This window comes from Doryrhamphus excisus, linkage group LG5, assembly GCF_037039965.1.
Source record: "Doryrhamphus excisus strain RoL-2023G ecotype Guam linkage group LG5, RoL_Dexc_Guam_v1.1, whole genome shotgun sequence".
NCBI classification, from domain to species: Eukaryota; Metazoa; Chordata; class Actinopteri; order Syngnathiformes; family Syngnathidae; genus Doryrhamphus; species Doryrhamphus excisus.
Genome location: NC_136361.1, coordinates 23,411,928 through 23,437,833, shown reverse-complemented (window position 1 = coordinate 23,437,833; position 25,906 = coordinate 23,411,928). Strand labels below are relative to the sequence as shown.

At 41.6% G+C, this 25,906-nt stretch overlaps 3 protein-coding genes across 6 annotated transcripts in view; 1 reads left to right on the top strand and 2 right to left on the bottom strand.

Annotated features, from left to right (window-relative positions):
• Window positions 1-11,270, bottom strand: part of LOC131105249 (RNA-binding motif, single-stranded-interacting protein 3-like) — a 150,262-nt gene extending 138,992 nt beyond the window's left edge. For all 3 annotated transcript variants that reach the window (XM_078790937.1, XM_078790939.1, XM_078790938.1), the window contains exons 1-4: window positions 10,966-11,270; window positions 10,239-10,343; window positions 9,127-9,221; window positions 8,842-9,045 (exon numbers count right to left, since the gene is read on the bottom strand). The gene's annotated coding sequence lies outside the window, so the exon portion shown is untranslated. The remainder of the gene's footprint in view (window positions 1-8,841; window positions 9,046-9,126; window positions 9,222-10,238; window positions 10,344-10,965) is intronic.
• Window positions 11,271-12,081: 811 nt separating this feature from the next.
• On the top strand, window positions 12,082-21,681 carry azi2 (5-azacytidine induced 2). The gene is made up of 8 exons (XM_058053177.2): window positions 12,082-12,244; window positions 13,832-14,080; window positions 14,219-14,335; window positions 15,145-15,244; window positions 15,471-15,604; window positions 15,781-15,845; window positions 16,889-17,013; window positions 19,388-21,681. The coding sequence occupies exons 2-8, from the start codon at window positions 13,862-13,864 to the stop codon at window positions 19,813-19,815; spliced, it is 1,188 nt and encodes a 395-aa protein (XP_057909160.2). The 5' UTR covers window positions 12,082-12,244; window positions 13,832-13,861; the 3' UTR covers window positions 19,816-21,681.
• A 341-nt stretch (window positions 21,682-22,022) lies between these two features.
• On the bottom strand, window positions 22,023-25,715 carry cmc1 (C-x(9)-C motif containing 1). Of its 2 annotated transcripts, none has more exons than XM_058053178.2 (4): window positions 25,576-25,715; window positions 25,192-25,284; window positions 22,951-23,041; window positions 22,023-22,758 (listed from the first exon to the last, which is right to left on the bottom strand). In XM_058053178.2, exons 1-4 carry the CDS (start codon window positions 25,592-25,594, stop codon window positions 22,638-22,640), a joined length of 324 nt encoding a protein of 107 aa, XP_057909161.1. In that variant the 5' UTR covers window positions 25,595-25,715; the 3' UTR covers window positions 22,023-22,637. The 2 variants fall into 2 exon arrangements, with proteins under 2 accessions (XP_057909161.1, XP_057909162.1); XM_058053179.2 differs by having other exon boundaries at window positions 25,649-25,670.
• Between the last annotated feature and the right edge of the window lie 191 nt (window positions 25,716-25,906).

Genomic DNA, 25,906 nt, shown 5'->3' with positions numbered 1-25,906 from the left:
CTTGGGAAATACAGCCCAACATCTCAGTAGTTCTCACCACATAAAACTGTTTTTGCATGCTGATGGAGCAGAATCTCCTCTGTAAGTAGGACACAAAGCTAAAGCTTCAGCTCTGTTTCTGTGATGTGCTCACACCCAACAAACAGCAATGCTCAATATTGCTGGGCATAATCCTTCATAACCATGCAGTAGGTGCATCAAAAATATTGTCATATTATTCACTGTGACTCTTTAATAGTGTATCTCTTGCTTGACAATGCAATATATAACGGATTATACCAGCCTGCTATCAAGGTTCACGGCTTTGTCCAAGTGCAGCAGATTTGCACACAAATAAAACTCCGTCTGAAGCTGCAATGGCTTTGACGGCAAATCTACCCCCAAACATGACTAAATGGCCAGCTCACAGATTCATGAAAAATCTTCCATTTGGACATACTACAAGGTACATGGTATATTATAGTAAAATGCCACCTTGCGTTGGGTGAAGTATCAACAGTATGCTTTCAATGGTCGTCCCCTGCAGACAGCAGATGTCCCTCACTCACGGTCCCTGCCCCCATCTCTCACTTGCCTGACATTTCAAATCAAGTGAAGGCAGAAAGAAAGAGAGGAACTTGAAGGAAGAACACTGACAGAAGGGGCCTCCTCCATCCTCCAAGGGTGTGACCTGGTCAACTCCATCAGAATCAAAATAGCTGAAGCTGCTCCGCCATTCATTGCTTTGTTTTTTTCCTCGCTCTCCCTAGCTCAGAAGGCAATCTTAACGAATAAGAACAAAATTGATTAATGGGTATTCATGTTTGTTGGTAGTAGGAGAGGTCAGAAAAACATATTCAATCAACTCATCTATGTTGCTTCAATCAAAACATGAATATGTATTGAAAAATGCAAATAGGTCCCTATCATTTCTGTGTTATCGGAATCATGGGGGAATTGGCAAATAAAAACCTAAACCTGATCTACTGTAAAACGTGGAATCTCGGTGAAAAATCACATAATTTCAACAAAACGCTGTAGTTGTGAGGAAAAGGAACATTGGAAGATGTGTGTGGGGAAATATTCCCCTAGTGGACCACTCAATTGTGACGGCATTTCCTCACAAACACTAATCTGCCCGCTCCCGAGCGCAGCATGTCCAAGCAACCACCTGAACCAGCAAAAGTTGGTGGAAAAAAAAACTCCCATCTTGGAAGCCGACCGGGTTAGCTTAGTTTAGCAAAGCATGCGTGTGTGACTCAGGCTTACATGGCTAACGTGTCAACTAATAAGCATCAACCAATATGACGAAAGACATTTTCCCTGCTAAAAAAAAAACAGTCGATAACAAATGTTCATGAAGGTGAATAGCTCTGCATCCGTGCAGCATGTGCCATGTGATTTACGGTTGACCAGGACAAGGTTTATCCCGCCATCCGCCCATAGTCAATTCACCTGTGACCCTGAACAAGAACTGCGGTAGAAATTGAATAAATGAGTGCCACACTGCCCTGCCCTTCCCTTCCCTTCCCCCGTATTCTCCACATCTCACTCCTCCCTCCGATCTACTCGCCTCTTCCCACAGCCGAAGGGTGTCCAGATTCCCATAACTCTTCATTAAAGCCTTCCAGGGACCTGCAGCTGCATCGCGTAACAGAGCAAAGTCTGACTGCAACCAGAGTGAACCGAGCCCCAGAGACAATTAGCTCAGACTGGAAAAGAACATCATACTCCAGTCCACAGTCTTGGTGTGTGGGTGCCGGCAGGATGCCTGAAGCTGCCTTTGATTACGGCCTTGTTTAGAAAACATACTCATACATTGTAAAGCCTGCAGCAGTTCATGGAATAATGCAGTACGGTATGCTTTCATGGTGCCAGCATTTGAATGTCAGGAACACAACAAAGAAACTATACATTACTTGGACAATGACTAATATCAACTTATTATGTGGAGGAGAAATGCAAAAGTTGTCTTCAGTTTCATCCATAACAGTCAATCATAAACCAATGCTGGGCTGGAATTTTTATAAATTCTAAATGTAATCCAACGAGAAGGTTCAAAACAAACAGACACGCAACTGGCACAGGGAGTCCGCCATACTTGGCTGTCATTTTTCTTCTGTCAAATAGCTGCCAGCATGTCAGCTCTCTATGTGGGGGCTTCACCGAGGGAGGGTGTCTGCAACACACATGCAGAGCTGACATAACAGATTGAGTGAAGATAACGAAATTAAAATTCACATCCCTTAAAAGGGGTGTTAGAAGACACCGTGATACAGTATATATTAGCATATTAAAACCACTATATACTTCACGGTTTTAATATATTTTAGGAAATACCAGCTGATCAAAATTGTAAGACCCCAGCCCTTAAAATCCAAAATCTTGGATTCGTTATCGTTTTTGTCAGTTATTCACATTGTCATAATCTCTTGATAGCAAAGGCAAAAAGGCTCTCTCTCTTGAAACGTGGTGGAATCGTTGCGCTGCATGAGCAAGGCATCTCACAGGATAACATTGCGGCTGAGGTTGACCTTGAGAAAGTCATTTCAAACTTCAAGGATCCAGAGGGTTATGGAACAAAAAAGGCAAGGGGAAGGCCCAAAGAAATGTCATGGGTTCCGAGCCAGACCGTCCAATTGGCTGTCCATTAAGACAGGGCATGGTCCTCGGCCCAAATGAAGGTTATTACTGTTGCCGAGTGCAGTCCAATAACCATCGGACAGCATCCGAGAGGAGGGTTTTCAGAACAAAAAAGACCTCGTCTCCTTCAAAGCCACAGAATTGCCTGTTTGGAATTTGCACAAGAGCACCAAAGATGGGACATTGAAAGGTGGAAGAAAGGTACAGTATATTCTCTGATGAAGAAGAAAATGTAACCTTGGCAGTCATGACAAGGAGATCCACCTGAGATGTTTTCCACACAGAACAGTGGACGGGGCGCCATCATGATCCAGGACGCTCTTTCCTTCAATGGAACAATTTAGCTTCAGGTGGCAGCTGGCAATGTGGAGATGTTGCAGGGGGCACACCTCATAACTTAAGGCCCTCGTCTGGGTGGCACTGAAGGAGAATCAGGATCAATCGATTGCCACGTACGGCTTTTGACTGCTTTTGTATATAACATGATCGTCTGGTGTTTCGCCCAAGATCCATGTTAAAAACCAGCAAGTAGGATTTGTGTGGTCTTTGTTTTTTTTACATAAAAAGCAAAACTCAAAGTCACAGAAAGATTACTTCTTCATGAGGAAAGTTGTGAAATAAGGCTCTGTGACTTAGTATTTGTGTGTGTGTGTGGGTGTGCACGCGTGCATGTGAGCCTTTTAAACGGATCAGGTGGTCTGAAGGGTAATTCCACATATCTAGCTAAAAGGATTGGGGGAAATTCCATCGCATTTCTTCCCCCTTTATATAAAACAAGATAGACACACACACAAAATCTGATTAGTCTTGCGTGTTTCAAACACACACACACACGACCCTGGTGGGTTTCCCCTTTCTGGGGTTATTAAGGCCTCCGTTGTCATCAATGGTTGGATTTGATCTAACCTGTTATTAATAAGCCAAGGTCATGGGTTCACTTTCATCCTTGTCCGATTCCACATCCTCTCACTGCAATGCCCCATCATGTGTCTCGTGTGTATGAATTATGACAGAACATCTGTAAACATACACAAACATATTGCTAATCAAAGATCAGAAACCAATACTTGTGCGAAAAAAAAAAGTTCAACAAGATTGCAAGGCTGACATGGTAGAGCGGTTGTCTCCCAACCGGATGGTATCTGGTTCTATCCCCAGTCTCTCCATCACCATGTTGAAATATGCTCGGACAAGATACTGAACCCCCAGTTGCTCCTGACGCTGTGTCATCAGCAGATGCATGAACAGTGTCAAAGCGCTTTGAATGCCTTGAAGATGGTAGAAAAGCACTAGACAAGTGAAAGCCCATTTAGCATGGACATACTACATACTGAGCTGAATAACGTTAGATGCATGGTCAATGTGGCAAAGTGCCCCTTTGACTTGCACAAAATAAGATGAAATGATCTTAAGAATCCAAGATCTTGGTGTGACAGGCGTCAGCAGCTATATAATGGACTCGTGATGTAGGAGGTGTGGGGGGCCAAAAGACGAACAAACACTCATTGGGTGGTTTTCAGTTTAATTCTGTTTCTTCTGACTTAAAAAAGGTAACATAAGTAAAAAAAAGTCTAAAAAGGGTGCACCAATTTCCACCCCCCCCCCCCACACACTCACATAATAATCAGCAGTCCAAAGACAGATGTCTTGATGACATCCCTGCACCCAGCCGCCCACCCAAAAAATTGAAAACGTCTTCCACCACTGTCACACTGTCAACCAGTCAAGCAAAGAAAAGATGAAGATAGACAGGCGGTGTAAGCCAAAATCAAGCTGTTGGTTAGCATCAGTGGTTTGATGCTGAACCACGACACACTGAGACCGCCGTGACCTATGCCCGACTGCAAAATGTTCTAAATGTGTGTACACCTTCTGCTTTAGGAAAGAAGTAAATCCTACTGACGTATTAAGTCTTTGTTATTAATCACAGAGTTGGGTTTGCATGCTGCATCCTTGTTTTCCTGTTTTCTCATTCTACAGAAAACCCCAGCGTTCCAGATGTTACCTGTATGTTTTCTTACAACATTCACGTACAGTGGAACCTGGTTAGCCTCAATTTGTTCCAGAAGGTCGGACTGTATAAAAATGTTTTTGTGTTAACATTTTTGGATTCACACAATTTCTTACAGGGAATAGATATTTGGTTATCATGAATTTTGGTTAGTTTTAAATACAGAAAACAATAAAAAAAGCTTATAAATCCATACACAAGGGATAAATGAACATTTAAGGTTACTTTTATCTTCAGTGAAGACATGATTGTTGACATGACTGTGCCCAAAGACACGATGTGACAGCAAGTCTCCACCTTCCTGTTTTGCCATGAGTTATTTTGGAATTGAATAGCTTCGCAATAACCCAAAATGGAGCCAAAGACAGACAGAAAGAAATACTGTTTTTACATCAAGTCTTTGGACTCATACAGTGTTTCAACACAGCAAGAGGTACGCCATATTGTAACCTAATGCTAACTGGAGAATGCACGTGTACTGAGGCAAAATTGTGGCGTACGTTTTACTGAGAAACACATCAATGGAGGCGAACACTAACCAAAGTTGTACTGCAAAATAACAATTTTAGATAGCTGTGTTTGATTGGCTCCCATCCCAAGTGTACTCCAACCAAACCAAACTATTTGGTTAGCATCTGTTTTTGGAGTTTCAGGTGGATCCAAGCTACTAGATGCCAAATACCCACCGATGCAGTTTCCATGTAAATTTTTGAGGTTGAGGTAAGTAAAACCAGTTTTGACTGTAGTCTATCACAGCCTGAGTAGGTACAGTACTACAATGCCAGGCTTCCAGAAAAGAAAGCCCAAGAAACAACAACGGTTTTGTCATTATATGATAAGCAGTTACAGTACATCTTGCAGCATTAAGCCGCCAAATTAATATCGGTCGCCCGGTGTTTCTGAGGTAAGGTTGAGACCCCCAGCAGGACATCTGTAGCCAGCAAGGACAGTCATAATGAATAGTGAGATAAATGATAAATGTAGCCATATGGTGCAGCCTGCTGCCTAAGCCAGGGGTGCTAGCTAGCACTGCTGAATGCGAACTACACACCTATACGCACGCACCCCCCATACCTCTCTCTCTTCACACCCTAGCTTGAAAATGTAAGTCATCAATGCCTGCACAGCACTAGACAACAGCAGGTAGGGTTAATGACCTCCAGGTACCTTGGCAAGATGGAGCGTTAGGACCTACTGTGAAATCATCACCACACATCCTGTTGAAAAGTTTCACAGAAGTTGTGGTAGGGACACAAACTTGACGTGCACGCGCCATATTGTAATTACAAGCATATTCGGTCTGTAAATGACTGAACTCTAACGAGTTAAGGTGTCTATGTGCTGACTGTAGGTGTTCAGAGAACGAGGTCTACCTGCATCACAGCCGATGAAGCCATATGCTGTCTGTCAGGCTTTGAAGTCATTTTCTTATGTCCTTGCATCTGCTGTACACTGGGCTCCTTCCTTTCTAATGATATTCGACGCACAATCTACATGCACAGTAACACACAATCACAACCAGTGAGTAGCCCACAGACAATAACACACACAAAGTAGACATATTGGCACAACAAAGAAACATACACTGACAGCGGAGACTCAAACTCAATGAAGAAGTCATTGTTCTCTTTTCTCAGCAGATGCTGTGTCCCTCTAATTGGCTCAGCAAAAACAAAGGCGAGGCCTTGGACGGTCTGTTGCAGCCAGGCTATGTGGGTCGAGATGGATAGCCTCCGCTATCCCAGCACGCATCTGACCTCTGTTGTCTCAAGTTGCTGATTACATGGCACCGTTTCAGGGTCTTGAAGCAAGTGCACTTCAGATCAGAGGCGTTTGGAAGCACAATGTGAATTTAGCACTATGCTAAAGCTCTCTGACGACAGGAAACGTTTCAGCCTCTACCAACATAATTGCAACAATAAGGGAAAACGCTCACAGCTCCTGTGACTGCTTTCAAAACGCATTCCAACGGATACAATTAGAAGTCGACAGCCCCTGTCATTAATGTGTCCACCATGCGTCCCTTTGAAGAGACTTAAAAGATACAGTACAGTACAGTAATCCCTTGTTTATCATGATTAGTTGGTTCAGGATCGACCATGATGAATGAAATTCTGCATCGTAGTATTCCTTCTTTATAAATGGAATATTTTCATAGTTAAATATGTTTTACGGCCTTGTAAATATGTTGATTATTAGAGCCCTATAACATGAAATAACACCCCTATAGTGACCGTTGCACTTGTATTAGGCAAGGCAAGTTTATTTATAGAGCACCATTTGTACACGAGGTAATTCAAAGTGCTTTACAGAAAAGAACAAAAATCACTTCTTAAAATCATTCAAGAAAAACATTGAATCATTCTGAAATTAAATTCCATAAAACAAAGCAATCCCCTCCCAAAATAATTAAAAATGAAGATTCCAGTCTTTTCAGCTTACATTTGAACATTGCCAAAGTTGACGATTACTGCACATCTTCCCAAACGCAGCCTCACCATATTATGCCCCCACTCTGGGCACCCCCAAGAGACCTGGTGAGGGACTAACTGGTTCCAGACCTGACCACGATATTAATTCTATTATTATTTTGTAGCAAAAAATAAAAGCGTCAACAAAACAGACACCATAGCAAACTTCAATTACAGTATGTATTATAGCATTAGTGAATTTATAATGACTTTAGTAATGCAGGTTCTCTTAATTATTTGGTCAGTGGGTGTATAAATGAGACCAAATAGGTAACAAATGGAGCATGTGCCCAAATATCATATGCATGCCCCCAATACAAATGTAACCTAAGAGCCAAATGCACATTGAAAATATGAGAACAACTAGACAGCCTCCTCTTGTGGTGGGAAATGACATAACATGCATTTGGCATTACTTCTGATTCCATAAATAATGTCTAGAAATGCTGGCAGGAGATGTTTATATCAACTGACCAAAAAACAACACAGAGAGGAAAACGCATCATTTTTGTACAATTGTCAAAAATGATGGAGAGCGCAACTGATTAAGTCTGTATCTTCCAACAGTGAGTGTTTCAATTCCTCTGGTGATGTCCCTACTGATCAACATCTAATTACATGAACTGATGAATAAATAATGTGGCACAAAAGGACTACAACATGACATCTTATCCAATTCAACACATGCAAAAATTCTATTAGACCTTCTGCTTCTAGAACTGCGTTTACGAGAATGCTCGAAATGTGCAAAATGATCCATTCTGACAACAATGAACAAAAATAGTTTTCTGTAAATGTACTAAATTATACGGCGCTAATGAATGTACGTCTTTGCATTTGATTGACAGTTGTGCCTTAGTTTAATGCACAAGCAGCTAAGATTATTTCTGTAATATGTTGTTACACAACTCATACTGCCAAACATCTTGAGTACTCCAAACAAGCACTACCAGATAATGAAGAGCCTATTTGCATATATAATGTCGGCCTGATTAGTATGTTAATGCTTTGCAAGCCACTAGGTTTAATTGAGCAGCAAACATTCCAGTTGTTAATCGGTTACACGTATGCAGCTCTGCCATTGTTTTGGTAATAAATCTTACATCAAATGAACTATTTTTGCAAAGCATACAGTGTATATGCTTATCCACAAGTGTGATGATATAAATATTAAACAACACAAATTCTAATTTGCTTTGGCAGTCTGCTGATGAACACATTTCAAATAATGTTATCACCCGAGTAATTCATTTTGATCTAAAGATGTTTATTTCCCAGCACGGTGGACATAACCCTGTCACAAGGCAAACAAAACATTACGTTTGATATATATAATGCCACAAAAATGACATTGCGACTGTTTAATAGGAGCACACTTAATTGTCTGTTGATGACTGTTGTATATGGACATATAAAGGTGTAAATGACCCCAAAACAATAAAAAGGCAATAACTATAAATGATATCAAACTGGCATTCATTTATGTATTAGTGTGTTGGATAACCTTGAATAAAGTCAAAACTTTTTACGCTACACTACAAGTCCAACGAATGACTGTTACTAACAAAATATTTCATTTTAACAACTGTATCAGTTTATATAGAAATCAACTTTCTTCTGGAAGCCCTATCAAACAGTTGAGGTCCAGCGTGCCGTGGTGTCAAACAGATGCCAATCATTAGTCTTGCTGTACGGTTCCAGCACGTCATTTGTATGCTCCGTGTCGGCCAACCTTACCTGTTCAGACTATTTGACCTTGCTGACCTCCTGTTGTGTAATGACTGATGTAGACATCAATCAAGCGTCTCCTTGGTAACTGCCACTCTGCGTCTGTGACCTCAACCTCCCCAAGTCCTCCCTGATGGTTGCAGTCTCAAACCTGAACCCTTCAATGACCAAGGTCTCGCCATCCACTGTGCAGGCCTGAACCTCCTGCTGAACCTGTCACCGAAATGCACGAGACGCAAGTACAACATTTGGGGCATGGTTATGAATTAAAAAAAAAATACATTAAAAAAATACCACTCTGCTGTTTCTTCGGTGAGATGGTCTGGATGGTGTACACTGCTGCAACAGCTCATCTATCTCTCTCATCAGCAGCTTGGCCTCAGTGGACACTGCAATTAAAATTGGCAACTGCAAATAACCAACTTCTACCATTCATTAGAAAGGAATACATTTCATTCTAGTAACTTTTCATGGTCATCTTTGCTTCATTTAAATTCAAGTTAAAGACACATCAACAATAAATAGCGTTCATATGAACTTCACTAAATTAGTGAACACATGACTGGTGATGTGCAGATCAATACTGAAATATCGACGCTTCCAGCTCTAAAATCGATTAACAAATCAACATTTTTATATTATACTTCAGTTATTTGAGGCAATGTATATCATTGATCAGGAACCAAGTGGAAAGTAACTATGACTATAAATGACTATATTGTAAATTACATTTTAAAACACAATATCCTTCAGGATATGATGTCTTGTATTATTTATGCCGTGATTTAAAAATACACTACTTTATAATTCATTCAATGACACTTGAGTTCCGGCCATTTTAGACTATTTTGACTGGTATATTAAGGCACACAAAATATCGCGTTCTATCGCTATCTAAACATGGAACTTACCAAAAGTAAGATGAGACACGTATGTTTCATAAACTATTTATGTCCACATGTGTGTTAAAAGTTCCCAACCATGCGTGACCTTCTGCACGCTACATTCCTCCATGCTCTCTCACTTCCTCCTTCCTGTCATGGTAAATGGTCTTTGTCACTACGCTATACGTACCCGGAACCCAATCGGTTCAAGTGGGTTATACACACGTGCAGAAGACGTCTGCATCCGGTCAGCCCATTTTTCGTCAGTTGCATGTGTAATCTACGCCATTCGTCTGTTTTACGACAGTAAGCAATATACGCCCATCCCCCACTCCCATAAACGTTAAGATCATATCCTGTAGTCCTCTGTTCTACACGAGCATGGGTCAAAGTACTGTGCGATTTTATTTGCTATAAAATACATGTAAATTATTGATTGGTGTTAAAGGGGTGACGGGCATATCGCAGTCAAAAGAATTCCAAAATAAATTGAAGAGAATAACTTGAAAGTGTTGGCCTTACACTGAAGAGTCGTTAAGTAGAGTCTCTCCTGGTCCTCTTGACATTTGATGTCTGGCGTCTGTGCAATCTTCTCCTGAGCCATGAGAACAGCTTTTGGTTTGCACTCTACAAAATGAGAAATATGCCACACGAAGTACATTAAAGAGTCTGCAGAAAAGTAAAGTTATACATCTGAAATGATTCGATCCACTTATCAAATATCAGAACATTAATTACATCAATGAACTTACAGTTAATAGTAGCCTTTCTGAAATGTCACTCGTCAGTCTGACCTTTGAAGACTCGTATTAATTGGGCACATTGCCTGAAACTGTGATTTCAACTTAAAGTTCTGCCAGGGAAAATGTGTCTGATGAAGCCTTTCCACAAGACAATGCATTCCTTCATTTTGCCATCTCCAGTTGATTAAATCACTAATTCTCATTTAAGTACGAAAAATGCTGCAGTGTCCTAACAGTCCTTGGGCAAGGTCGTTGTTCCATCATTTTGGATTAAAGTAACAACAAATATGATGTTTCCATTCCCATCTAATCACCTGCACTAACCACCACCAAACCCACACTGACTGGTAATTCAGTATACCCCTTTTGTTTTTTTTGCAGCACTGTGTTTTTATTTCCTATTTTGCATTCCTATGTTTTGTACATTAGTACATGAGATTACTATAAGGTTTGGAGCGCACCTCTCTGACTAAGTCAGTCAGCAGGTTTGGCAAAAACAAGCTCACCCATAGGCTGAGAAGGTTGGGGACCGCCGGTTTGTTCTGGCCCCTGTTGTCTCCTGGCCTGTGTTTTCTTTTATTCTTGCAGAGTTCCTTGAGTGGGCTGGAGGTGGGAAGACCAGCCACACCCGAGGATGATTGCGCTTCTCCCCACTTAAGCTGACTGCTTGCAGCTGAGCCTAGCTGGTTCTTTGTTTCAGAAGCCTGGTAGTGGTTTTTTGCCAGTTGAGTACATTTGCGTCCCTGGATAGGTTAGCCCAGCTTCTTCCTTGCCATCCAGCCAGTTCTGCTAGTTTTTGTTGCCTGTGTCTATCACACACCATATGTGTCGACAGAGGGCTGGAAAACTGCAAGTTTTCTTTCCAACCAGTTTCTCCAGCAGGTGATTTAATTGACAGTTCCTTCCCTCAAACCAAAGGAGGGTTAATAGTTAAAATCACCTGCTTTAGTAACCAGCGGGAAAGAAAACCTGGAGTGTCTCAGCCCTCCATGGCACGAGTATGACACCCCTGACCTGCACCATTGCACCTTTATGGACAAGTATATTTGCATTTTTGCATATTTGCATTTTCCTTATTAAAAAGCTGGAACTGCTACATCAGCTTCCTGTCTCTGCCTCGGGGGTCCAAAGCAAAACATCACAGTCAAAGCAAACAGCAAAATTGTGTATATATTAGAAAAGAAATAAGGCAAAAAGGTACGAATGACCAATACTAACGCAAAGCTTTATCTTTGTATAAAACACAACTATACTAACACAATAGTGACTTTTAAAACAAAAAAGTAAGGAAAGTAACTTAACAACTCACTTGTGTTTGGGGTTTTTTTGTTTGTTTTTGTACTTACTGGCTAGCTGGCTATTTAGCTAGCAGCTGAGCACATCACAAAAAGTGAAAGGTTGCACTAGAAGGTTGGGTTTATAGTGGTGATAATAAAGAATATCTGTGTTTAAGGTGTTGAAAATAATTACGTTAAAATCCAGAAGACTCACTAGCTCTTGCTGCTTTTACCACAAGGGCTGTCCAAAGTGAACGGGGAGCTTTTATTTAGTTTTCCGGCTTTTACTGTAAAGGCAATTGAATGGGGGGGAGGCTTTTATTTTGAAAGATTTCCTGCAGTGACGTCACTCCCGGAAGTTTTTGTTTCCTCGTCTGTCAGCTCTGTCAAGGTGTATGGGTCCAGCATCACCCCATTGTTTTCCTGTGAAATACGTGGCTGTTATCCATAAGAAATGGTATTCCCATCGTGATCACCCGACCTCAAAGTGAGGACAACGTTTTACACGGTCAGTGAAAGTCGTGTGCTGCAAAAAACTCGCTGCCTTTTCTGAACATAGCATCAGATAACCACAAGGCGTTAGCATAGCGCTAGCTTGCAGTTATTTCAGCTTGGCTCCCAGTTGTTACATGCAGTTTTCGTTTCTTTGTGTCTTGTAAAACACTAGAGATGTTAACACAACCACATGCTTTAAGAATTTAAATCAAGCGTATTTGTTTTTTTAAACATTTAACGGAAGCTAAATGTAAAGATTAGCTTTGAATAACATTGATTAATCGATTGCTTATGTACCGAATATGGCAGCTTGTCATCGCCTATTTGGTCCAGCTTTGGTCTCCATTGCTGTCATGAAGCTTTGGGGCGTTGACTTGCCTGTTTGATAATGTTACCGCTCTGAACGATCTATTTGAACTTTCCCCTGTCTTCGCTTCCAAATGTGACATGATAATTGACGTTTTCACGTAGTTGTCCTTTGATGTTTACTTGTTACATTAGCTACATTTACTACAGATGTGCGAGTCGTGAGCGAATCGTTCAAAACTAGTGAGTTTTTTTTTTACTGAATCGTACTCGTCTCTGTTAACTCGTTCAGAACTAATGTGTGTCATTTCAACAAAAGAAAACCCCAATCTTTTGTGGAAAAGGAAAGAGTGAGTTTATGCGTACGGCCCTGACACTATCCACACAAATACAGGCTATGGTAAATACATTGATGACATAATTGACGTTTGCAACGAATAGTTTTATTTTTTTTAATACATTGCACAAAGAAAAGTGACAAATGGAGCACTGAGGATATACTGTATTAGCTCTGTGTCTTGTAAACCTAAACCCAGTAGAATTATTTGATTGACAACTTGTTAATATTAATTGAACACATGATGATAAATAAAATGTTGAAGTGTCACATTGTAATTTTCGTTTTCATTTTTAGTCCAGATACTAAACAATCATGCGTTAATGGTGTTTATGATAAATGACAAATGATAATATCCACCAGTGTCATGTAAAATAACACTTTCCACAAATTTGTATATTGTTATTTTAAAGTTAAGTTGTAAAGTTCTAAAAATATTTTTAAAAAAATTCTTGTGAATTTATCTCGATTATTCCAAAACATTTTCAGCAGACAACATGATTACTAAGATATTCAATAGCTGCAGACCCAGTAGCTAAGTTAATTTTGTTCATAATTCATTACATAGTTAGTTTTGTATGTAGACGTTTGTACTTGGTGCATCCAAGACGGAATGCTGCTGAAAATGCTGCCGCTGAAGCTTGTGCCAAGTATTTTACATGCAGCGCTTTGGCCCAGCAGAGTGGTTGTGTTGGCAAAATGCTGATGCAACAAAGCATTGTAACCTTGTAGCTCAAGTTTTGCCTGATCCTAATCAAACCATCTGGCCACTTTGTGAGCGTTTTTGCATTTCACGTAAAAAAAAAACAAAAAACTTTAACCCTTATGTAGCCTTATGTAAATGTAAAGCATGTTTCTCGTTACTTTTTTTTTTAAATATATACAACAGAGGACCACTGAAGCTCTGATACCCCACACACACACTAATTAAGAAATCTGTCCTTTGCAATCCCACAGGTCTGTGCTGCATAGTAAGCCTGTGCAGCCATGGAGCCCCTGACTGTGGATGATGACATCTGCATCCTTAAGCACGAGACAGCCTACACTGCTGCTGGAGAGAGTCCCGTATCGGTGTGTGCTGGCGATGAATCTGTAGCTTCTCACTTTGCCCTCGTCACAGCCTATGAGGACATCAAGAAGCGGCTGAGAGAGACAGAGCGGGAGAACACCTTGCTAAGGAAACGCGTCAAGCAGCTGGAGGACAAGGTATTGTATTTATAGAAAAGGAAATGGTAGGTTGAAGTGATGAAATATTTAACGTCTCTTTCAGTTTAAAGCCGTCTGAATGGCAATATGGAGTGGAAGCAGAGTAATATCTGCACTCATCTTTTCTCTGTGTTCCAGCTCTTCCGGCCTGAGGCACCTCCATCAGAGGGTCCGCAATATGTGAACAAGGCCTTCAGCGCATATCGAGGTATCTATATTGAAAAGGAGGACCTGCAGATGGAGCTTAACAAACTGGTGCGTTTAAGTGATGAAAGGAATCTTCCTCATGCTTATTTGAAATGTGTTGCAAGTGGGGATGCTTTGATCGATCAGACACTGATAAGGGATTTCTGTGGAAAAGCATGTAATCAGCATATGCCGATCCATTTCTTTGAAAACCGATCACAAAAAGTTTTTTGGGGGGGGTCTACCACTTGGCCTTTCTGTTCCGTTCCCTCGGGATCTTTTAAGATGGTGGCCCCGACAGTCAGAGGCCATAGGATTTGCCCTAACGTTTCTCCCTGATACGTCACCCCTAGCAAATTGCACAATTTAAAAATGTACAGTTAATACATGTAATTGGTGTCGGCCAATCACACTCATGGATGATCGGTAGTGGAATCGAAGCATCCCAAGTTGCAAGTAGTGTTATTATATCTTCATCTTCTATATTTTCTACTATGTTTCCCATACATTCATTTGGCCACCACATTCCCAGCTCCATCAATACTTCCATCATTTTCGCATCACTGCAGACCTGGCACTAATCCTCCTGTCCATCTCACATTCCATTCTTCCATCACTCACAAGACATAAGACCCAGTGGTACCTAAACGCCTCCCTTTTGGGCAGGCTCTCATTCCCAGGCTGGAGATGACACCTTTACATACCCAGCTTTAATAATGAATAATGAATTTTACATACTTTCTATTCTACCTTTACCTTAGTTCTGTTGTGAACTCATAAGACCTCCGAAGTAAAACTCAAAGACCCGGGTTTTTGCATTGCTGTTATGCTCATTGTTCTCTGCCTTTGTCTCATTGTCTCTCCACTTTGGCCATCAGAAAAAAGAGAAGAATGAGAGTGAGCGGCTTCTGACAGAGCAGCTCCAAAGCAAAGAGCTGGAACTGCTTCAGCTGAGGACGGAGATGGAGACCAGCCAAGGTTTGTTGGGCGGAGCCAAAACTCTTATGCTTTGTCAGGCCAAAACAGGGTGGGCCCAGTCATGTGCAGACATTGACCGTGTCTCCAATCCAGAACCAGAAATAATGAAATGGTCTGTTGCAAAGCAAAATATGTAACATTGGCTACATTTTCATTTCATTGTGATAAAATAGACTTCATTTGTACTCGGTATAATATATTAATATTGGCCAATATTTTTGTGCAGTGATGAAGAGCCTGAACAGCCCCCAAAACTACTGGCAGGTGGACTGCATTAGTGCCGAGCGAAAGATTCACAAACTTCAGGAGGAACTGGAGAGGTTGACACTGGAAAACAACAGACATCTGGAGAGGAGTGTGGTAAGAGAGTGTGGGGTCAACTGTACAAACATGGTATGAAAGGCTCAACTGAATAAAAGCACATGGAGGGCTGGGCTGAAATCGAGGCACTATTAGAGAGTGGAGTGGAGTGACGATACACGATGTTCAAATGAATATGAATGAAAACGTCAGTCTCTCTAATGGCTCTGTTACAGGAGGACGTCTGTGGCCTCAATGGACCAAAGGTGGAAACGATATGTGATGAGAAGTTCATTGCCAGGTATGGTGTTTTAAGCATAATCAAGGTTTCTGTGCAACTGGAGCCAATATTAGCTCAACTAATTGATTCTGTGTAAGAGAACCCAGGCTGTAGTTTTCCTCTGTCACCACTAGAGGAGAGTACAGCTTCATGCAAGAAGCATCGCTGCTCAGAAAATGATTCTCCGTTTTTTTTCTTCACATAAAGTTGACAGTGTCATCACCACCTCGAGGCTTTGGTGTTTATGTGCATTAAAACCAGCTTCTGTCTGCTCTCCTGGGTTTAAACATGTGGAAACTGGAACTGTCCTCCACCTATTTTCCTATGATAAACACCTGTGAATTGGCATTACTGGAATTTATGAATGCATTTCTGTCTGTGTTGTTTCATGTGACAGCACATCCTACGGTGTTAGCTTAATAATCATGCTTTTTGTCTTTAGTCTTGGTGTTAAAATATGCTGGTGTTAGGGCAAGATAAACATTTGCATCTAAATAACAGGTGTGGAAAGGACAGATTAGAGTGTTGCTGTACTATATAATATTTTCTGTTGGCTGCTTGGAATGCAGATTATGATACAAAAAGTCTAGTATTCTACTCATTACTTGAATTTGTTTTTTGCCTTATTGCTAATACATTGTAACAATGCAATTGTACTATCACCTGCCATGTCAGCAACCTGGAAGTTTACTCACTAACTAAGTAGATCCTAGACAACAGCAGAAGGTCTTCAAATGTGTTACTGTGTTGAATCTGGCCACTCGGCAGACACCTATTGTTGCAATCACCATGCCCACGTGTTTTTATAAATCTCCATCCATGAGACAGCTGTGTAGTATCTGAAGAGGACAAACGCGTTCACGAATTAGTGGCTGTATATCTTGGAGTAAGGTCCACGTTTAATCCGAAAGAAGCTAATCATATTCATATCACAGGTCAAAGCTGTGGAAAACACAGCTGTCTTCACGTCTCGTTTGCATTCAGACCATCGCAGCAGCGTGCAGCAATACAATGTGGAGACGCTGTAAACCTACTGTTAAAATATAATTTCCTGTCATCTGCAGAGAGAGAGGCATGCAGCAGGCATACGAGGCTCTGTGCTCTGAGATCAGCCGTCTACATTCAGGGCTGAGGCACCAAACAGGCCTGATTCGGAAGCTCAGACCATTGATCAGTGAGACAAGACAAGGTAAGGCACACACGCACACAGTGGAAAGTATTTTTTCCACAGAGATCCTGCCTACTCCTGTTCAGCTTTTTAACACCACTGCAATGATATCTGCACACATGTGCGGCCTTTCTGATTTAAACACCAGCAAACACTATCAATGAAGTATCATTACTTAATAGCAATAGTAAAGTTTGCGTACAAAGAGACCCCATACAATGCCCACATTTTCATTTTTTTTCTTGTAATAGTAGTAAATTTATATGCCCGTGTGGAGCGCAATATAGACATATTAATAAAAACAGCACATTTAAACTGTGCAACAAATATTGTGCTCCCATGACGGTGGAAGTGAAGTTGCCCACAACTTGACTCACGTTGTGTTTGGTCAGCAGACCCAGCAACACCTTCCAAAGGTTCACATTAAAATAGAATAAAGTCAAACTTCAATCCGAGTGTTAAGACAAAAGGGGATTATAATTCCAGTGACCAATGAGATACTGCATTCCCAATATGGCCTATACCTCTTGGACCTCACAGAAACATGGGTTGCAAAGTTGACCAAAATGTAATCATACATGGTTTTAGTCACAGCCTTTAAAAATATCAAATGCATTCGAGTTGTAGTCATATTTTCATCATCTAAATTGATGTACTTTTGGATGACTAAATGTCACATTGGCTGAAATTGATGTTGCTGAAGAGTCTCAATGACGACAACACTTCCCTCTAAAGCTGCTGTGTACATTTGTTTTGACTACTTATCTCGTTTTTTTATCTGGGGGGGGGGGGCGTTTCCTATGAGGAAAATTATTGGCCAACGGAAATAACACCGTGTAAGGCACTCGCACATTTACATAAATGAGTCACTTCAATGTGAGGGACAGACCGTTTTTCATAAAGTCTTCTCGGTTGTCAATCTGTGCCTCCTTCCGTCGATAACAAATGAGCCTCTCGCGATGTCGAGATGGCTGGACCTTCCAAAACATCGGTGGATTTAATGACTGATAGAGAAACCCACATAAAGTCAATTTGATACCGCCCCAACAGCACATTGCTTTAGTCTGCATTCATAATAGTGCATTTAGTACTTCAGACGCATCCATCACCCTAAAAGAGCACAAGGAGAACCACAAAGTAGGATTTCTACAATGTCCAACTAATGTCCGACCCCAAAAAGAGTAGAATAAAGTTGCATTGATGCATTAATACGTCTGACATTTTACACAGAGTCTCCGTGACCTGCTTCTGTGTGGCGTCTCATACGTGCTTTTTGTTGGCGACGCGCGAGCGCTAATGTGGCTAACATCAGAGTAAAAGTTACAGCTGCTTCTCCTCAGTGTTTCTTCCAAAGAACTTTTTCTCCCGCTGCTTCTTGTTGTCATTTGTATAAGGGTGTGAGAAGACTACGGATATTATCAAAGTACTCCCAACAGTTTGATAAAGGACATGATATTAGAACTGGACCCCCCCCCCCCCCTCCCCTCCCCCGTGATGATGTATTCTGCTCTTGCAGAGATTGCCTTTCTTGTCTATTCCCTTGGTGTGTCAGAAGAGGAGACCCGGAGGTGAAAATTAGAACGAAATATGGAAAGAAAATAAACCTCTGCCTATTTATTCCACTGAACATGAGGGTAATCCTGGAACTTTGATGGAGACAGAAGGAGAAAGCAGGAATGGCAAAGAAAGACATTTCAAATCGTACTGAGGGCTGGTAATGATCCTCCGTTGGAAGCCCCTTTATTCAAATTCCAGACTCGGGAGACCATGGTGGGAAGAATGGACGGACAATCCTTTTAATTCCTTTTCAGTCATTTGATTAAACACATTATTCACTGGCAATGACGCTATTTATGTGAGGAACGCATTCTCACACAAACCACAATGTTTTCCATTCGGGTCTGAGCACAAAACATATTCACCATCATATTAGAAGCAGGAAATAGTCTGATCTAACCACATTCAGCTTTCAGTCATGTTTGCTGGCAATAGAATGTGTTGCAGCCGTGTGTAACACACTTGACTTAATGGAAATATGGTACAGGATGCACGTCGATGGGCGGGTCATCTAAATACTACCATTTCTACTACAGACGTACGTTTCTATCTTTTGATCAACTTGAGTCCTGATCATAAGGGTTCCTTGTGAGGTGACCTTGTGTTGTTGTGCTAGTAGACTGGAACATGCATGCTGACATGCTGGTCAGCGGTCATGTGACCTATGCGGGGTGTTGCTGCACAAAAGCCCGTCTGTCGTTACCTTAAAGTTATGGAAGTGCCAAATTGGCTTTAGTATTTTATTAATTAGTATCAACGCTTTCGGAGAGTAAAGAGACCTGTGGATACTGGAGAAGTTCACCTGATGACAACAACAAACGCTGTTTCCATCTTCCAGTTCCAATCCAGTGTCTGGAAGACGTGGAGATCAACCACCATCCAGTTCTTCGAGCCCCAGTACCCCGACCCCCGAGTGCCCCACCGCTGCCCTCTAGTTGTGGGCGCCCTTGCCCCCCTGTCGGCAGTCCAAGCAGCACTCTGCTCCCGGACAGTTTGAGGGAAGACTGCTGGTACAACGGTCCGTGGCCGACGCAGCAGTGCTCCGGAGAAGCTTTGGTCGGGAATGAGACCTCGTCTGTCGTTTTGCCCCCGCCTCCTCTTAACCAGGCCTCCATAGATGACAGCTCACGGTCCTTCCCCAGTCCGCCCAAGCCCAGCGATGCCCTGTTCTGGGAGGGGCACCTGGCTGCCTCCAGTTCATCATCCTCAATCGGAACCTGCAGTCCTCGGAGCCCTCCTAATACAGAGTGGGTCAAGCCCTTCTGAGGGGACCTCAACCCAGCGTGACTGTACCTTTGCAAGCCTGCCACATTGCTACCACCTGATCTGCCTTAAATTGATAAGATCACTCTTTTCTGAGCTGGACTACCTGTGGAACTACCTGAAGGCTAGAAGAGGCCTTTGGAACACCCGTCGGCTCCACACTGATGACCATATCCCACCATTCAGACGATGACTATGAAGGACCCGGTCCATCCATGGTACGCGTGTCCTTTCTTTTTGTGTGCCTGTGTCTGCAGAGCAACGTGTGGTCGTGTGGACCCTCGATGCTTCCATCACGTCATTAGAGATCATCTTTCGCAGGGACCACAACCACGAGCATAGTCCTAGAACCCGATCCACATTGTTCCTTCATGCAACTACGTATGTACACATTTAATCTCCGTAACGTACAAACTATAGACTCGTTGGCCTCATGATTGTATGGAGGATTCTAGGAACGAGGCCTTGGTGTTTGATATGTATTTGTGTTGTGATGGAGAACTTTAGCCCAAAGCTAACACAGCAAAGGATACTGAATACACATACTTCAGTAGATGCATACCAAGTTGTTTTTGCAAATGGTAACGTTCGCTGGTCACATAGTCACTTCCCATGTGTTTACTAGAGGCCTTGTTGACACTGCCAGCCCCGAATCTGACTTTGTCCTACCCGGAACCTTCATCCTGGACACAGGTCCTTCAAATCGAATATCAGAGCAGCGTCACGACGTCATGAAGAATGAGACGGTGCTGCTCAAATGTCAGCCATTTGAGTCCAAATACCGCCAGACAGGCAGCGACGTGACATCAAACGTGTGCATATGGTTGTGTATCTTATATCTATGTCCCAACCGGAAGGTTGCGGGTTCAATCCTCCATCCTCCTATGGTCATGTTGAAGTATCCTCGGGCAAGACACCGGACCCCCAGTTGGTCCTGATGCTGCGTCATCAGTCAGTAAATGTGCTCATCGTGTCAAAGCGCTTTGAGTGCCTTGGAGGGGGACAAGCGCTACACAAGTGAAATAACTCCAAAAATGTGCATTTGCTGCATGACCAAGGCCTAAAATTATACATTTTTTTATATTTTAATTTATAAAACAGGTTGAGACTAAAAATAGGATTCCATCATCGCCTTCACCAATGAGTTAAAGTTGATAAACAAAAATATTTGTGGCAGTACTACTGACAGACTAGTTTTTTATGAATATCTGACACGTGCTGTATTTTGGAAGAATAAAGGTGGGGTCCTAACCTAGTTTGGGGAGCTTGTGAATCACAGTGTAATTAAAGCCTGTACTGTGCTGATGTAAATCTATGGTGTTTTGCATTATGAGGGATGTTTGTCCGTACTATTTTTAAGTGTCATGAACATCAACTGAAGGAACAATGTACTTATTTGTGTAAGTGAAACGTATATGATGGGCTTGAGCACTCTGCCAAATGCAGTTTTGCACTCCAAACTTTGAATTATGTTTATCTTTCCTCGTTTTTAATGTCGGCTTTAAAGGAGAGACAATATCAGCATGAAGAAATGTGAGCTGGGTGCTGAAAAAGGTGCACAAAAGGTCTGTGGTTGTTGGGGGATGGGGCATCTTTTCTGTCTTTCATAACATCTATGCTGTTTTTTTTCTTCATTTCATTTGACGGCAGCAGTTTCCTTCGTCTGTAAACGATTTGCAAACCAAAATGCAATGTACAGTAGATACCTATTTTAGATTTACTGCACTTGTAAATACGAGAACTAAAGATATGAAATGACCAATATGTGTAATGTTTTTGACTTTTCTACTCATCTGGTTCAGTCATTGCAGCTTTGAAATGATGTACTAGTTTACAAACTTGCAGCATTTACTGATACACACTAAATGACTGCCAATAAATACAAACAAAAGATGGTGCTTCCATATAAAAAAGCAGATTGTTCTTTGCAAACGGCTCAACATAAAACTATATGAAAATATATAGTACTCCAACATTGAATATGGATATACGCAAGAAATACTAATGTATAAAAATATAATTTGCACTTCAAATTAACTGTAATCCATCTTTCAAATTGAATTAGCAAAATCTGACAAACATTTCAAAACAAAAAAACTATCCCTAATTATACTGCGTAATTCCCATCATTTGAGAAATGCTAATGGAACATTTGATGTTCGGATTATAATGGGATTCACATGACAATTTAGGAAATGACACATCGGCTCTGGATATTTACACACATTTAATTACATGAAATATCTTTGCAGCATCTCTGTAAGTTACTATTTCATGTTGTAGGGATAGATCAGATTTTTGGAGTTGTAAGTTGTGTCTGCTCGCGTCCCCACCAGCAGTGTAGTGCATCAACGGTGACACTCCTGTCGCAGCGCTCTCCATCCGCCGTGGAACACGGACCACAACAATGGACCAGCGGGAGCTCATAGCGATACAGATGGAGAGGTCGGACTCTCTACTTAAGTGACCCCAGCAATTACCCGGACCTACGTTCCTCCTCCCCAAAATCAGAGCACAACTCACTCAGAAGACCAAGGACGGGGAAAGTCACCATTGATGCACTACATCAACTTAATGTCAAATAATCCAAAGTACCCCCTTAAGTCAGACAAATATTTTTTGGGTCATTCAAGTACAATATGGTACATTGTAATGACTTTACATTAGATATTTGCAAACAATGTACATATGCATGATCTGTTTGATCAAATATGATTCTGGCCCACTGTGAAAAAACGGAATGAGGTGACCCGGTTTGCCGATGACCATCACAGCTCCGTGAGGGCCGAGCGTCGCCATTCGCCACAACATCAACGATGATGCTGTTACATACTGGTTGGGAGTTTTTGTTTCCTGTTCTTGGCTGGGATCCCCGTCCTCTCAAACTCTGTTCTTTCTTGGATGTATTCCTGCTTACACAGCTCAAAGAAGGCCGGGTCCTTGTAGCTGGTGACGGGCGCAAAGGCGGAGAGAAAGACAACCTCATTGGAATATTACAATGTGTATTCATCATCATCTGATCATTTCCTGCCACCCACACTTTGAAGTTAGGCTCATACATGGAAAACGTGCAACAACACACAAGGTAGCCGCACAAGGGTGGCCGCGCGGTGTGACAAGAAACTGTTAAGTACTCACTGTTGTGTCAGACAGTCCTTCAGAGCGGCATTCTCCTCTCGACACTTCACCACCATCAGGAAACCGGACTCTTTGCAGCAGTGGTTGAAAGCTGAGGAGAAGAGGGGGAATAGGAGGGACAGGAGTGGGATACGGAGATGCTTTATTTGACTGCTGAAAAATGGCTAACCCCCTTCTTGTGCCATTTGATTAGCATGACTATCACCGTGACTCATTTATAGGACAATAGGATGTAGGTCTGGGCTCTGGCTGGCTGATTCCAAACATCCGAAAGACTGGACTAGAACTGCTGAATTTCATGTCAGCTTCCAACAACGCTTCCATCTCATCTCCACAGCACGCCGACATATAATTACCTTCATCAGCGGCATCAGTATGGTTATCACACGGACACTTTCATCAGGATGCGCATGTGAAAACAGTGCAAAACCAATTTAGAAGAGCAGAACACTGCGACTAATCTAATCAACCAATGCCCCCCCTCCCCACCATCCCACCCCGTCCCAGGGCACTAATAGTGGATTGCCTCTGCTCAGCGGCTTTACTCGAGTCAAATGTGAGCGAGCAGAGACCTTGTACCTTCAAACAACAACTCATCCGGGGGTCGTACTTTAAAAAGTGGAATCGATGGGCTTACATTTTGCAAACTGCAGTTGTCAATGAATTTATAAGCACGCAAACACGTGAATAGAAAAGACAACACAAGGACCAGACCCCTTCTATGTATGTATGTATGTATGCATGTATGAATATATGTATGTATGAATATATATGAATCTGACCAGCTATTTCAGATGGCAGATTAAAAGCCAGCAAGAAGACGGCTGTGTTGATCCCACGGAAAGGTTCTCTTCACATTTGGTTTGCACATCTCTTTGTCAAACATGGAAGACCAGACTAAAGCCCAGAGCAGGCACAGACATACACATTGTGATTATACAAGATGGAGCCAGGAGGTGTGAAAACGAGTGGGACGCCAAGCTCGTCATGCGGGTGGGGAGGAGGCGGGGGGGACGGGTTCCATTCCCCGCGTAACTCTACTACTATAGCAGCCCACATCATTACATTTCTAAAAAAAAAGATAAAAAGCGTGTGCACACAGTTCAGTTGCAGATGGGGAAATTGTAAAATATTTGGCAAAATATTACTTTCACATTAAAACAAACATTTATTTGTGTTGTTTATGTTGTGGCATTGTTTATACAATTTGGCTCTATTTTTTATCAATTTACCTTATGTTCTACTATTCTACAGCCTTTTTTCTCTGATGAAAGATGAGAGTGTAATCTTTCTTTTAGTATAAACTATGTCAATATACCCCAAGAACAAAATATTCTGTGTGCCTTGAAAAATCATCCAAAATGGCCGGTACTGAGAGGGACAGCTTTTGAAAAATGTCCGGGATTGGACGAGACACATCTTTCCAGATTTCATCTTACTGTACGCATAGGTAATTACTAGAGGTGTCACCCAGACGCCCACCTCACGAGACGAGACGCTGCATGAGATGAAAGAGATGACATGTTGACATTATTAAGAAAAGTAGAGTGATAAAACATGACTGGACAGACAAAACTTTAGATTAAAGTCACAAAACAGTGCTGGTGGGTTTTCGAATTAACAAATAATATTATATATAATAATAATAAATCACAATAATGTAATATTTCATTTAATATGTCATCTTTCACGCTGTAAAGTTGTGGAATTGCCGTATGCAACATATTTTCTCATAGGCAATTCATACTATCTGTCATACGTTCGGAGCATTTCTTGAAATGCTGGCTTGTCAACTGTATTAAAGAGCATTTCTTTTTCAACGTAGGAAAGTACACTTTCTGTGAATGCACACCATTTTGTCCATCAAACGTCTCAGGAGTGCTGATCGGTGGTCAACTCACTGCACAACCGTTGGAGTGTATGGCACATGTATTTGACTTAGCTATCAATCAATGTTAGATAGATTTGTGTGCCTACATTGGCAGCTAAGACCAACAAATATGCCAAAGTGTTGGCTAATCTAAGACATGTTCAAACTAGCTTATTCGTACCATGCTGACAGCTTGCAGTGAGCTCATAAACACATTATAATGGGACTGTTTGTGTAGCTAGTCCACTACAGTAAGACTTGGTTGCACCTATCTGTTCATCAATATGGTGAGATATTAGATGTTTTTAGATTAGATGATTTTTTTCAAATCAGCACACACTTCCGTGGAATGCAATGGAAGCCCCACGCACCTTGAACTCTGTCGGCGCAGATCTCCTTGGCTTTCTCCCTCATCAATTTGGGGATGAGCACGTCAGTTTCCACATGTCTTAGGTGGATCTCCTCTGAGATAGTCGGGGATAAAACAACACTCGGAGTGAGGATAACAAAGACATTTACACCAGTTTGGGTGTTGTACTTACATTGGCTACTGAAATGTAAACGAAAACGTACATTTTAATGACATATGATACTACATTATAATGTCTCGGCTGTTTTCGGATAGCAACTTAGCTTGCTACCGTTTGCTGAAAGCCCTTAGCGATCAAATTAAAGCGTTTTATAAATCTATGCTTCCAGATGAATACATGTTACGCAAGTAACGTCACGTATAAAACTCCAAATATTTTTAATACCTGTTTTGGCAGCTTCCATTGTAGAAAGGTCGTTCAAAACATTACAAAACACCGACAATGTGACCTAGCTTACCAGCGGTCAAGTACTTCCGGTACCGTAGCTGGGAAAAGAACTACAAAACCCAGAAGCACTTACCAAGCGCATCGCTTCGTTCAAGCGAGATAGCTGCTTCTGTTGCCACTGTACTAATTAGTATTAACGCGAGCACTGTAAGCATTTTGTCTTAACGTTTATAATTACACGAATTCAAAATTTAAATTTTAAAATTCGCTGTTGTGTGCCATGCACACTGGGTGCAATCAGTTATTCACGTATCCTCTTGCAGTTATG

Bases quoted from the DNA above. Each gene is read 5' to 3' on its own strand.
- azi2 (XM_058053177.2), top strand. From the start codon at position 13,862: ATGGAGCCCCTGACTGTGGATGATGACATCTGCATCCTTAAGCACGAG. The intron at 15,245-15,470 runs GTTTGTTGGGCG...ATTTTTGTGCAG, and splicing joins GGAGATGGAGACCAGCCAAG to TGATGAAGAGCCTGAACAGC. The intron at 17,014-19,387 runs GTAAGGCACACA...TCCATCTTCCAG, and splicing joins GATCAGTGAGACAAGACAAG to TTCCAATCCAGTGTCTGGAA.
- cmc1 (XM_058053178.2), bottom strand. The intron at 23,042-25,191 runs GTGCGTGGGGCT...TCTTCTCCTCAG, and splicing joins CTGCGCCGACAGAGTTCAAG to CTTTCAACCACTGCTGCAAA. The intron at 22,759-22,950 runs GTGAGTACTTAA...GCCCGTCACCAG, and splicing joins AAGGACTGTCTGACACAACA to CTACAAGGACCCGGCCTTCT.